At 39.1% G+C, this 14,215-nt stretch overlaps 1 protein-coding gene across 1 annotated transcript in view; it reads left to right on the top strand.

The window, feature by feature from the left end:
• pard3aa (par-3 family cell polarity regulator alpha, a) overlaps window positions 1–14,215 on the top strand; it is a 481,339-nt gene that overhangs the window by 195,218 nt on the left and 271,906 nt on the right. The window contains exons 6-7 of the mRNA XM_016519585.1: window positions 485–622; window positions 12,606–12,611. Coding sequence (XP_016375071.1) covers window positions 485–622; window positions 12,606–12,611 — 144 coding nt within the window. The remainder of the gene's footprint in view (window positions 1–484; window positions 623–12,605; window positions 12,612–14,215) is intronic.

The following is a 14,215-nucleotide window of genomic DNA, read 5'->3' as shown; positions in this document are numbered from 1 at the left end:
ATTCTTAATGCATATTAATAGACTGAATCATGCAGTGAAAAACTCACTTCTTGCAATATACTCGATAATGTCATGATGTCTCACGAGTTCAGTATTTGAGCTAAACCTGCACAGATTTGGCTTGCATTAACTTCCCCAAGAAATTAATGAGTGAACATAACTTACGAAAAGTAACCCGTCAAATTGGCTAGTGATTTGTATTGTGCAAGGAACCATGTGAAAATAAGTGTATATAAATCGATAATCTGCCCCATTTCTCATCATTTGCATAGGAATTAAAGTTGTTGGTGTTCAGTTAAACTGGAAAATATAGTGAATTGTTTGCCAAAATGTAGGTAGAGGCATGTTTTTTCAGTGAGCCTATGTTGAAGAGTTATAGAGTTTTAGTTTTCTAACGAGGGTGAGTAAATGACAGAATTGTAATTTTTGGGTGAAGAAACCAGGTGTAAACATCCTCTTTCATCACCTTCATTGTGCTTTCCAGGGTAAGGGTCTGGAAACTTACCGCAGCCTGCCTCGTGATGGTGTCCCCTGGGCCACCCAGTTTCAGAGAGAAAACGCTCGCTCCTCCCTCAGTGCCAGCCATCCCATGGTGGACCGATGGCTTGAGCGTCAAGAGCAGGTACTTTTCAAGAACTCATCCGCATATACCCAGCTCCTAAGTGCTTCTTAACTCCAGTAAACTGCGCTGATCTATAAACGTGTGTAGTTTTTTTATTGGGGATTTTTGTTTGAGTTAAAAGTGGATTCAGGAGTCAAGGGGAGATTATTGAATATAGCACACAATAAAAAAGAACTGCAGAGAGAAGAAAAAAAAAATAAAAACTAGAAAATGACACCCACGTTGTTGGATGAGGATTTCACTAACCTTACAAAACGAGGGCCACGGTCTCCATAGACGTGGATGCTGAGTGTCTTTGAAATTCAGCTCTTTTGTCAATGTATCGGTGGAACCGTCTCAAGGAGTGTGGGAGGTGTTTCGAATTCCTCTCCCTCTCGCTCAGATGAGAGAAATAAAAGAAAGAGGTGAGGAAGGAGATTGAGATGTTTGAGGCGCCCGGTGTGCTGCGGGGAATTCACTTATTAATTTTCGCAATCGATTTTCTCGAACCGCCAGCATCCATTTCACTCTTTCCCCCCACTTTTCTTTCTTTAGCCCATTGAAACGACTGTGACAGAGGTTTCGGCTGCTTGTTTGCAATTCAGGTGGTCGCGGCTTCTCATTCCCCAGAAGCTTGAGTTGGCTCACAAAGAAATCCCCCACCACCACCACCTACCGAGAGTCGTGCATCATCATTAGGGAAGTCGTCTTGCATGGAGGAGCCTCTGGGTTGGATGTTGGGCTGCTGGCGGGTTGAAAGGAGCAGTCAGTCAAGGCCTGGGCTCAACCTGACAGACTCATTCGTTTGAGCTTCAGTCTATTACAGCTTAGCCTGACCCCCCAGTCTGTAGCCCACCCCGCATCGCTCTTGCTTGCTTTCTCTATCTCTCTTTCTCTTTCTCAAGCTATGCCGTCAGTAGCACCTCTGCTCTCTTTTCTCATTTCCCCTTGCCTGTTTTCAGCCCCTTTCCCCTCATTTTCTCTCTTAGCAGAAAGTGGTTATTTGAAGTGACAGACAGATTTCAAGACAGATGCAGAGGTTCTGTTGCTATTCAAGCACATTAACACACACACACACACACAGAGTAGGCTGAAGCTAGTGTAGCTAATATTTCACCTCCCTTTCTTAGTAACGATTTGGTAGTATTATATATATATTTTTTTTATGTATTTTAATGACGTGATTTTAAAGATTTTTCACCTAAAATGTTGTCATTTCTGATTTGGAATGACAAGAAGGGGAGAAATGAATTTTATATGTCAAATTATACTAATGAAAATATTTATGAATTAAACTGGTTTTGATCAATGAGTCAAACTGGTTTGAATAAATGACTGCAAATGCAGCTTGTGAACAACTCTTTAGTTAGATGTGATTTAAATTATTTTCTGCCTAAAAATGTTGTCATGCTGATTTGGAATGACATGAAGGAGAGAAAGGAATTTTATTTTTAAAATTATACTAATGAAAATTAGTTTGAATCAGAGTCAATGAATCAAACTGGTTTGAGTCAGTGACTGCAAATGCAGCTTGTGAATACCTCTTTAGTTTATTACTGTAAATATATGTCATATAAATATGTTTACAAGTAATGCATAATCTTGTGACGTTTGTTAAGTACTGCAGTGTGCAAACATTTTTGAGTAGTTTGTTTAACATTGTACAGCGCCATAGATACACAAGGATATCGCAAGTCAAGCACGTCTTCATGTTTTATATGCACTCAGTCTGTCTCATAGTATGATAGTTGCCTCTACTGGCTCATCACAAAGTTCTCAGCAATTATGTCTTTATTGCCATCTTAAATATCCATTTAATCTTTCATTTCCACTTTACTTTTATTGGCTCTAATTGTTTAGTTGCCTTCCTCTTCACAACCGGCTCAGTTCGATCTAGCCTCCATTCTATTTGCATAATGTTGTGGCTTTTTTATAGACCTTGAGTAAGCTACTTAATTAAGCTTGGCTATTTTCTCTTTATTTACCATGTCAGGCATGCCAAAGTATGCATTTTAAACGTCTCGCCAGGAGACTTTTCTTTCATTTCGAATCACTTTTTGTTGCTTTCTCCTCTTTTCTATGAAAAGCATCAGTAAACTCGATGAACAGACACTACCATACCTGAAACAGAAAACTTTTAAATAATATACCCTCTGCACTTCGGAAACTGTGAACGGGGAAGAACGAGGCCTCAAAATTAAAGCTGAATGATGCAACATAACGTTAACAGGGTCACTCAGTGTCAGTCATTAAATAACAGTTAATTTCTCTAAAATACATAATATATGGCAGTATATTAATTATGTTGCTATGTTATTCAATATTTGTGTATATTATATATTTTAATATGGCTGTTGTAGTTTTGCATTGTTAGCTTACACCTATGTATCGCCTACGTATTTCTGCTAAAATCTCTGGTATAATCTTTTTCCATAGCAAACTGATAGTAGGAAACTCTTTGTAAATGTTGAACTCTGTTGAGCACCACTATATATATTTTTTTATATTATAGTGCTGTGTGGTAAACAGTATTTTAATCGTGATTACATTTTTTGCTTCTCTTGGTTTGTTAAGCATAATCGTCGACTTTTCATTGTAATTTGACTTTTGCATTATCTTGCATTGGTTACTAGACTCCACAAGCATTCCCAGATTGTAGTTGTGGTTAAATCCTTTTTTTTTCTTCTTTTTTTCCAAAAAATTATACATTTGCCTAGTGGTTACTCAATCTTCCCAACCTGGCATGTGCACATTACTGAAAAAGCTCTAATGAGCTGAGAACACTGGCAAATGTGTAAGTTGGTGGTTAGCAATCTCTATTTGAAGCCCATTTCCGCCACTGAATAAAAAATAAAAGAGGTAATTGCGACTTTTTATCTCACAATTCTGACTTTTTTTCTGCTTTTTTTAATATCACACAATTCTGAGAAAAAAAGTCAGAATTACGAGTTTGTATCACGAGTTTTTTTTTTATTCAGTGGCGGAAACGGGCTTCCATACTATTGAGATATTCTGCTCAAATAAAAGTGTAATACAGTCAATAATTCAGATTAAATTAAAAAAAAATGACACTAGTCGTGATTAATAATTGTGATTATATTTTTTGAACAGCTTAACCATTATTGGACAGACCTAGTATATTATATACATTATTATTTACAGTAAATATTTTACTGTATTATAATAAAACATTTCTAGATGCTTTAAATGGGCCTTCATTTAGCTGTATCAGTATTACCTTGTCCTGTTGTGGGACACATCCTCAAGATTTAATTGATTTTTATGTTTGTTTTTTTTAATTTAATGTTTTAATTAATTCATTTTGTTCTTCATTTTTGTACAATTTCCATATACTGTACTACATTGGAAATTGCGTTGGTCACTGAGGCTAAATGTGGAAGCAGTTGTTCATAGAGTTGAGTCATGTCTCTCTCGTGTTAATTTTTGTGCAGAATATGCCACATGGAGTTGCTGCCTGTGTTTTCTTTTCTTTCTTGTTTTTTTTTTTAATTGTACAAGATCTGATGATTACGTCAGAGATACAACATTCTGTCCTTATAGACACAGCACAGGCCCTGACCTTTCTCTGAAAGGAACACAAGTTGTGTAGAGGTAAGGAATGTCCGAGTGTTCCATTTAGTTGAATGTACAACAGCTTGAGAGGCAGAAGAAATGCATTTTAAGGCTCAATGTTGATTCAGACAGCCCAACTGTGCTGGTGCTCTCACCCACTTGAGTCGACATCTCCAAAGACCGCTCTGAATAACACCACAGCAGTGAAGCAAACCTACGAGAGCACTTCGCACGGTCACCTGAAAAGGACGTTCCGTTCCAACACTCAGTAAAAGCTTTGCTGTCTTTCACAAAGCAGTGCTTGTTTTGCGTCAGCATGATTGTAATGATGTATATTACACTAGAACCCTCAGATTGTGTTCCAGGTTTGTTCCCAATGTTTTTAATTGCATCCTGACGTGTCAGTCTCTCACATTCCCACCTGGTGCTCTAACGGCGAGGTGCTGCTGTGTCTTTCCATTGGGGATTGTTAGAATGGCATTTCCTTTTTCATTTTTAAAACGTTCCTCTCCCTAGTGATGAATTAGAGATGACCCATCTGGGCAGGAAGAGGGCAGCATGAGGCTTCAGCTGTGGATTTGTGGGTAATGCAAAGTGCGGCAAGGTCATGAGGTCTCCTTATTCTGGAACAAGAGAGACTGGATTTGAGAATTTCATCATCGAATAACTGTTTGCATTTTTATTCAAGAGAGTGGAAGTACAGCTTCAGTACCTGTTCATTTTATTCATACAGCACTATAAGATATTGTAAATTAGGTTAACCCAGAATGAAGCTCTGTACGTGACCACTATTACACTTTAGCTGGACTTTTGAGATGGATTATGGATATAGAATGTCATTTTTGTGTAATAAATTAGAAATTGTTCAAGAATTACTCTTTCTCAGAAGAACTGCAAGAGGCCGGCAAATCAATGCTTTATTATTAAGTGCAATTTTCTACTAGCCATTTCTATGTAATGAAAGTGGACAAGGTGCTATTAAGCTGTAAATTAGTTTTTTGTGTGTTGTAAAAAATGTCTTCAGAACTTCTTATATGAGCCTTGTGGTTTTCATTGTCCATCATTGTGTAAGATCAGACTAGTTAGAGACATTTCTCAGGTAATGGAGGTTACTAATGTCAAGTTGCTTTTGAAGTTCAGTTTTGAATGTGAAAAACGCCGAATGGGTGGAATGAGCAAAACCAGCAGAGTGCACCTGAAGAATTTAATGGTACAGATTTTAGATATGCGGTATCAGATCCCAGTATGTTAATTCGATGGGCACATTTTAATTTGTGAAGTGTTTGAATATCTGCAATACATCACTGAAGCACTCCCTGTTAGACTGACATTAACAGATGTTTTCAAACATATATGATAAATAATGCATGTGAATGAACTCTGTCTACTCTGATACTCAAGATGCTAGAATAGAATGCAATATTTTCCAGAAAATGCATTCTTATGTTCACACCAATTATGTTTACGTTTACTCAGACATAATGACAACACTGCTGTTGGGGGAAAAATGCTTTTACTGATACTGATACTGATTTGGTAACACTTTATTTTACGGTGCCCTTGTTACACATGATACATGTACTTACTATTATAATAACAATAAATTATGCATAATCACATGTAAGTAAGCCTAAGTCAAACCCGAAACCTAGCCCTAACCTTATAGTAAGTACATGTAGTTAATTAATATTACTCAGTACTTAAACGTATAATTATACTGTAACCAGGACACCTTAAAATAAAGTGTAACCAATTAAAAATTTTGTACATTTTACAAATGCATCGATCTGGTGCACTTCGAGCATAATATTAAGAGCTCAGACCTCTTTCAGTGACCAAACTAAAAAATGACTTTGCATTGATTTTAAATATTGTACTATTGTAATGCAAGTACTCTGTAAAATAAATAAATAATAATAAAATAATAATAATATTTTTTTTAGCATTGTTTATACATTTTTCCACAGTGGTAAAACTGCAATACTTATGTCTTAATTGTAAGTGCTAAACCATCAAGCTTTTATTTTATTTTATTTTTTCAAATTCTGTAAACCTCTGTCCACAAAAATGTTGAAAATTATGTGAAAAAGTGAAAATAACTGTGTAACTGGCACATGTTGCATTCCCAAATGCACATTAAACTCAAAACATTGGATCTGCTAACGTGTAAAAGAACATGGTGCCTCGCTTCACTCTGAAACATGCAGCACAACTGTCTATTTACTGCAATTTAAGTACCCGAAGCCATGGAGTTTACGTTTTTAGTTCGATTGATAACTGTTTTGACAAAAAACTGGTGCAAAACAATGCTAGAGATCTTTTTTGTTATTATGAGAAGTGAAAAAAAAAATCTGGTTCATTATGAAACTGTGGCAGGCTTCCACAGTCTAGGTAAATGAATCAGGGAAAGTATCATTCATGTCCGTGGCACATACTGGGAGTAATCGTTAGGGTTACTCCACTTCTACAGAAGCTAATTACTTGCTGTATTTACTGCCCAAACAGCAAACCACCCTTCATCAAAACTCTCTTTTCCCTCAATACAGAAGGATACCGGAGAGAGTCTGAGGTATAGATTTACCTCACATCCTGGTGAAACAGTACAGAGCGCCTCTGCGTTTCATCTTCCTGACAGAGGAATAGCGGATTGGTTTTGTGGCTGGAGGATTCTGCATTCTCACACTCTATCTTGTTTTCTGCTCGTCTTCCAGAGGTTTTTTTTGTGCAAAACAATGCTAGAGATCTTTTTTGTTATTATGAGAAGTGAAAAAAAAAATCTGGTTCATTATGAAACTGTGGCAGGCTTCCACAGTCTAGGTAAATGAATCAGGGAAAGTATCATTCATGTCCGTGGCACATACTGGGAGTAATCGTTAGGGTTACTCCACTTCTACAGAAGCTAATTACTTGCTGTATTTACTGCCCAAACAGCAAACCACCCTTCATCAAAACTCTCTTTTCCCTCAATACAGAAGGATACCGGAGAGAGTCTGAGGTATAGATTTACCTCACATCCTGGTGAAACAGTACAGAGCGCCTCTGCGTTTCATCTTCCTGACAGAGGAATAGCGGATTGGTTTTGTGGCTGGAGGATTCTGCATTCTCACACTCTATCTTGTTTTCTGCTCGTCTTCCACAGGTTTTTTTTCCACTCTTTTCGAAAAATGAATCCTCTCCCTTCTCATTCATCTGTTCCCTCTCTCCCATTTCTGTAGACAAGACAAGGGATTCTTCCGCCCCCTCGGAAGGTTTCACATTCTTTGTTGTTACTTTTTCCCTCCTTCTCATATGTGCTGTCTCTCGCCGTGTGTGTGCAACAGTAATGCACGTGCATTCTCGCCGCAAGCATAGCAAACCTGGCCTGTAGGTGCTGCTCTGATCTCACTGTTTGAACCTTCATCCAACAGGAAAGAAACAAAGAAAAAAGGGCAGATAGAAGAAACCCTCTTTCCCTTGGCTCCTTTGAAAGGCCTCTCCCATCATACCACACACACACACACACACACACACACTGTGATTATTCACAGTGCAAATGGCAGCCCACCAGAGAGCAGCTCCTACAAAGAAACCCAGACAATGCAACCTGAGACACTGCTAAGCTCAGCCTACCGTAATTAAATATCTGCCTTGTTCCTGCCTGCTGGCTTCGTCCCTCACACTCATTTGGCTTCCATTTGTCCATGTAAACAAATAAAACACATTTCTTTTGCACTTTCCTATAAAGCTACATTGCAAAGAGCTTCAGAGATTTCCAAACGAGGCCCATCGCCAACACATTAGCTAAAGCTTTATTCAGTATTGCTGAGCCGAAGCGCCTGTTGATCTAGCTTTAATTTCTTCTCTGGCACACCAACTCTCTTAAACACACATTCGAGTGCAATTTCACCCCCTTTGTCTCCTGTCTTTGAGTATAAGAGCTGTTGTACGTGACGGTCTAGGTGTCGGTGAGACTCATAGCGGAGTTCAGCTAATCTCTGAGGGACAGGTTGGTGAAGTAGACATTAAGTCTGACCTTTAACCCCTTAATCTAATGTCTTGGGCTCCTCACGTTCCCCAGGCCCACAGCTGACACCATTTGACCTTTCTGAAAAGCTTTCCTCACAACGCATCCAGGCTTGTCCTGTGGAGAGCACTTAGTGAACTGAAACCATTCTTCTCCATTAACCTGCCACCACTGGCCCAAACTATGACCTTTTCATGCTACTCCAACTGGAAGCAAGTGACAGAACCTTCATAGAAACCAGTTTGAGGTTGTGGCTGAGAATTTGAACACTTCGACTGGCCCAAGCCGGTCAAAGCTTTGGTCAAGATTAGACCAGCAGCAAACCAGCTCCCTTGTTCCATAAACTAGATTAACTACCTTAAACTGGTGTGGCCTGTTTTTGTCTCTAAATAGCCAAAGGAAACTAAATGAAGATGCAAGCTTTTAAAGATAATTGGCTACACATTTTGTACCTGTTGTGCTTGCTGCAATCCAGAGAAGCACAATTTATTTTCTTTTTTGCTCAGTCAGAATTTTTATCTTCTGAAGTGGACCGAGCGCTGGAATCAAGTGACAGAACCTTCCTGGAAATTCCCGTTTGAACCAGTTTAAGGTGGTGGCTGGGACTTTGAACATGGTAGGTTCTTTCGATTGGTCCATGTCGGTCATAAGCTTTGTTAGGTGGTTGACTAGCTGGACTACCAGCTGGTGTGACCTGACTAGACTTGGTCAAGATTAGACCAGCAGCAAACTAGCTCCCTTGTTCCATAAACTAGCTTAACTACCTTAAACAGGTGTGACCTGTTTTTATTTTTTATTTTATTTTTTTCTGTCAGCAGGGCCCTTGACCAAAATTTTTTTTGCCAGCTCGTCACTCGTCCAGTTGGTCAGCCAGTTTAATGAATCTGGACAAACGAAAAACCGCCTATAATGTTCTGAAAATCAGCTACTACTTTAAAGGGATAGTTCACCCAAAAATAGAAATTCTGTCATTAATTACTCACCCTCATGTCGTTCCAAACCCGTAAGACCTTTGTTAATTTTCGGAACACAAATTAAGATATTTTAGATGAAATCCGAGAGCTTTCTGACCCTCCATAGACATGTGTCATGGTACTCTTCTGAACGTGCATCGAAGACTGGCACAGAAGAGAAGAAATTGTTGAATAAAGTCGTTATTTTTGTTTTCTTTTTGCAAAAAAAAAAGTATTCTCGTAGCTTCAAAATTAAGGTTGAACCGCAGATGTCACATAGACTATTAACAATGTCCTTACTACCTTTCTTGGCCTTGAACATGGCTGTTGCATTGCTGTCTATGGAGGATCAGGAAGCTCTCGGATTTCATCTCAAATATCTTAATTTGTGTTCTGAAGATGAACGAAGGTCTTATGGGTTTGGAACTACATGAGGGTGAGTAATTAATGTCAGAATTTTCATTTTTGGGTGAACTATCCCTTTAAGCCAGTTTTATTTGGATTTTCAGTCAGGCAAAAATGCATGAACTTTCAGAATTTCTCATTGCAAGTCTACACCATACATTCTGCAGCTGTCCTCACCGTAGTGACCCAGAACAGATACGTGTAGAAGGTGACCTTTGTTCTTATGTACCTCTTTGGTGATGACTGAACACACTGTTTTCTTCACCTCTGCTTATCCCAGCTGGGAAGTCTGTGTGTCATTTTAGGATGTGCATCAGGTTAGAAGTTTGGCGATGATGTCATAACACACACTTCCTTTGTTTCTGCTCCTGCCTGGGATTTAGTGGAGCTGATCAAGGGCGTTGCTTGACTTACTTGGACTTGCTAAATAATTGTAGGTGATCTGTTTCATTTCAGATAATTGTTCGAACACTTAAAAAGGGTCAGCTTCCAAATCACCAATCTGGAGTGGTGTTGTATCAAAGCTTAAGGCGGGGAACTGGAAAGTTGCTAGTTCAAACTCAATCAGGTTACTCCTGGAGTTGTCCCCTATATGTCCTGCTAATATATGTAATGCAGATTTCTTCCAGACTGTTTTGTGTCCTAATTCTGGCTCCTTGGTTGCATAAATGAATGTCTTACATCATAATAAACCACCAGACACAGCCATTCGGGAACTTTCTCACTGACATTCGCATTTCTAACGGATCAAAACAGTCTGCAAAGTTCTTTGGTCTGTCTGAACTCCCAGAACAATTGCTTGGCTCTGAATAGAACAGCCAAAGGAAAGTTATATTAAGATGCAAGCTTTTACAGATATCAGCTATGCATTTTGTACCTTTTGTGCTCACTGCAATCCAGAGAAGCACAATTTATTTTCTTTTTCGCTCAGCCCAGACGCATTCAGTCAGAATTTCTCTCCCTTTTGAAGTGGACTGAGCTCTGTGGCGAGTCTAGATGCACGTCTCTTATCTCATTTGTACATGAGAAAGAGGCATTTTGGGGTTCCTTACAAGACTTTACTTTCACCTCAAAGCATGGCAGCGGAGAAAGAGACGAGACGAGTCTGAAGAAATGACTGCTGTTGTTGCTTTTGTACACATCTGTGTCTCTATCCATTGTTCCACTTTCTAGTCCGAGATATTATTTGCTTCTGCGTCTTTCATTGTCTCAGCATAAACATCGTTTTTCCACACTTCCTTTGTAAAGGAAAGCAATTTGTAGCAACAAAGCAGTATATTTAAGCTACAAAATATAGGCAACAATTTTAGGCAACACGAGTAACAGTGATCATTGGCGATGCAACAAAGTTGAGAAACTTTATGCAATGAGCAGCAATGCAATGCGGCAACTACCAATGAGAGTGACAGTGAAAGTCACATGATCAGACTTCTGGTACAGTGGTCGAGTAGGAGTTTCTACTTGTACTTGGGTACAAACCCAAAAGTGACACATTTTGACAACCTCAGTGTGAGCAGCACATCAGAATTGGGTTTCATGAATGCCGTATAATGTTATCTTTGGGATACCTCAACTCAGAGTTGCTTCCAAAAGTTCACACTTTTTATATCAATCCTCTTTTCTAGCTTCTCTATCTATATTCAAAGTTCTGACTGAACAACATTATCTAAGTCTAATCAGGCCATGTTTTTATGCAATCATGCAGAATTTTCCCTCAGGGATCAATAAAGGATGCTTATCTATCTTTGGCATGGTGTGAAACTCTGCACCTGTCATGCTGACAAAACACAAAGCACGTCTTCCTTTACCTGTAATCATGAGTCTGTCCTCCACAACATGGCAACCCTGTCCATATTTCACCATTATTTACGTTCTTCCTTTCTTTTCAGTCACTCTTTTATTTCCGCACGGGTGATTATGAGTGTGTTATGTCCTGATTAGAATTAGTGAGTGCACTTTGTGCTCTGCTCTATAGAGTGAGAAATCACTCCCTCAGTGAGAATAATTGAGCCTAGGCCCGGTTGCCAGCTCATTACCCACAAATCATAGCAGGCTGGGGAAACTTAGCAGGAGACAATAATGACTTTGGGGAATTTGGAACCTCACTGTGGTGAAAACTGCTGTTACACTAAGGGCACACCCGAGGTGGGGAACCGTACGAAAGCTGCGAGGCAAGTCAAGATGTGGGGTTATGCTACTCAAATGCTCATATTAGATCTGTCAGAGGCGATGTAAATGACTATGGTGCAACAAACTGTGAATGAAAGTAAAACAAGGCAATTCTCCACAAATAGACTGGACTTGATCCAAGCTCGGTTGCTGATGGACTGCGGGAGTTAGCCATGCTTGAAAAGTGCTAACATCCATGCATTTGTAACAGACAACTTCCTTTAAAAGACAATTTTGGCATTAAGTGGCATCTCTCTTTCTTGCTCTCTCTCTCCAGCCAAGCGATCCACACCTGGACGCTATTAAATACCCAGAACATGGGGCTAATTGAGGGAAGACGTGTCACGGTTTACGCAAATAGCGAGAGGTCTTAAAAATTCACACATTTTTGAAAGCTAAGAGGACTGTATTCTTCCACACCTATTAGACTAAATGCTCTAGCGCCATTTATTTGGATGACAGCTACGCGATGAGGTGGAAGATAGACTTTGGAGACTGTCAGTATCCGATTTCCCAGCCTTCCTGAATAATTCATTCCTATTTATGTGATTTTTTAATTTATTTTTTGCTGTTTTCTACTCTCGGTTCCAGTTTATAATGCGAGTGTCTCCTTTGCTTCAAGTCATTTGTCTCAAATGAGTCCTCTCCACAGTGTCCGTGTCCATCGTACCAACGGGCCGCTTTCGTTCTTTTATTGCTTCCATTAGAGCGTAATGCTTTTAAGTTGCCATAGGAATATGGCCAACTGTAAACAGCTCTACTTCTGTGAATGGAGGCCAGGAGGAGTCCTTCTGCCCATTTAGAGAAAAGAGAAAAGCATTTGATTTGCATGAGTGGCGAAGAAAAGCAGAAGGAGCCGTTTCTGAATGCAGGTCTGCGGTGGCCATCTACGAATTGACAGGAAGGAGTGAAATGCAGATGCAGGCTGAGTGGAAGGTCTGTCTGCGTATTTCTTTCTGTGGGAAATGAAATCACTCACAAATTGATCTCTGCAGGATGAGGACCGCATGCTGGGCTTACTTGTTTCCATAGAGCGGGGAGTCCCTCAGTTCCATAACCTGGCTGTCCACAGGTGAAGCGTAATGAATGCAGGGATGAATATGAATCGCTAGATGCTGTTCAAAAGTAAATTGTGCATCACATGCTGTTATTTTCGTTGAAGACTTCGTTCCCACCAGTATGAGGCCTTTGCCAGTGTTCAGTGCTGTGAAATGATTGAAAGCCGACCCAGCTGTCCCTCAAGCGCAAGATTAAAAGTCATGAATAACAATATTCAGTTATTTCCAAAATAAACGTATGTCATGGAAATATATGCAGGGATGAATATGAATCGCTAGATGCTGTTCAAAAGTAAATTGTGCATCACATGCTGTTATTTTCGTTGAAGACTTCGTTCCCACCAGTATGAGGCCTTTGCCAGTGTTCAGTGCTGTGAAATGATTGAAAGCCGACCCAGCTGTCCCTCAAGCGCAAGATTAAAAGTCATGAATAACAATATTCCAGTTATTTCAAAATAAACGTATGTCATGGAAATATATTTGATGACTAAATCATTAATATTGGGATACTGATGACATCAAAAATACGTTTTTCGAGTAAAAAAAAAAAAAATTTAATAAAATACAAAATAAATGCATACAGACATACATACATACATAAAATCGTCATATCACATATATCATATCATATCATATATATCATATATCATATCATATATCATATCATCATATATCATATCATATATCATATCAATCATATCATATCATATCATATATCATATCATATATCACATATATCATATCATACATGACTATCATACATTTTTACAATGATTTACAGAAGATACCATTCAGTGTAACAGTACACTGCAAAAAATGGCTTATCTTACTTAGTATTTTTGTCTTGTTTCAAGTCAAAATAATCTAAAAATTCTTAAATCAGGATACTTTTATATACCAAAAAAATATTGTTGGCATATTTAGGACAATAATCATTAGATTAAATTAAAAGACTATATTTAAAGGTACAATAGGAGATCTTGGAAAATGCTAACTTCAGCCTGATAGCACTGAAAGCGAACGTTCCACCCTCCCTGCAATCGCCGTCCAAAGCCACGCCCCCTGAACGCATTTACGCTCACAGACCAGAGACAACATTACAGCCCATGTTCCGAAGTGAAGTAAACTTCAACGGATTTCCCCCCCTCAGGGAGTAGGGAGCAATGTACACTGTGTAGGGATCATATAGATCGGAACACAGTTCATGCTCACTTCTAATGAGCTGGCGCGAGGACTGGATTAACCGCTGGGCTACATCATGTGTCATTCACCGGTGAGAAATCTTTAAAAGTACTACAATACCAGGAAGGAAGATCGGGTTGTTGATGTTTGTCTGCCATTCTCGCTCTGTCTGCACAGCGTACAAGAATGAGCTGATGACGTATCATGTCTGCGCGAACAGGGTGCGCAGAGGTATGCTAATACATACATTGACAGGCAGGTAGGAAAGCCA

This window comes from Sinocyclocheilus rhinocerous, unplaced genomic scaffold (assembly GCF_001515625.1).
Source record: "Sinocyclocheilus rhinocerous isolate Xijiao unplaced genomic scaffold, SAMN03320098_v1.1 scaffold642, whole genome shotgun sequence".
Lineage (NCBI taxonomy): Eukaryota > Metazoa > Chordata > Actinopteri > Cypriniformes > Cyprinidae > Sinocyclocheilus > Sinocyclocheilus rhinocerous.
This window is presented reverse-complemented; position numbering and strand designations above follow the sequence as displayed.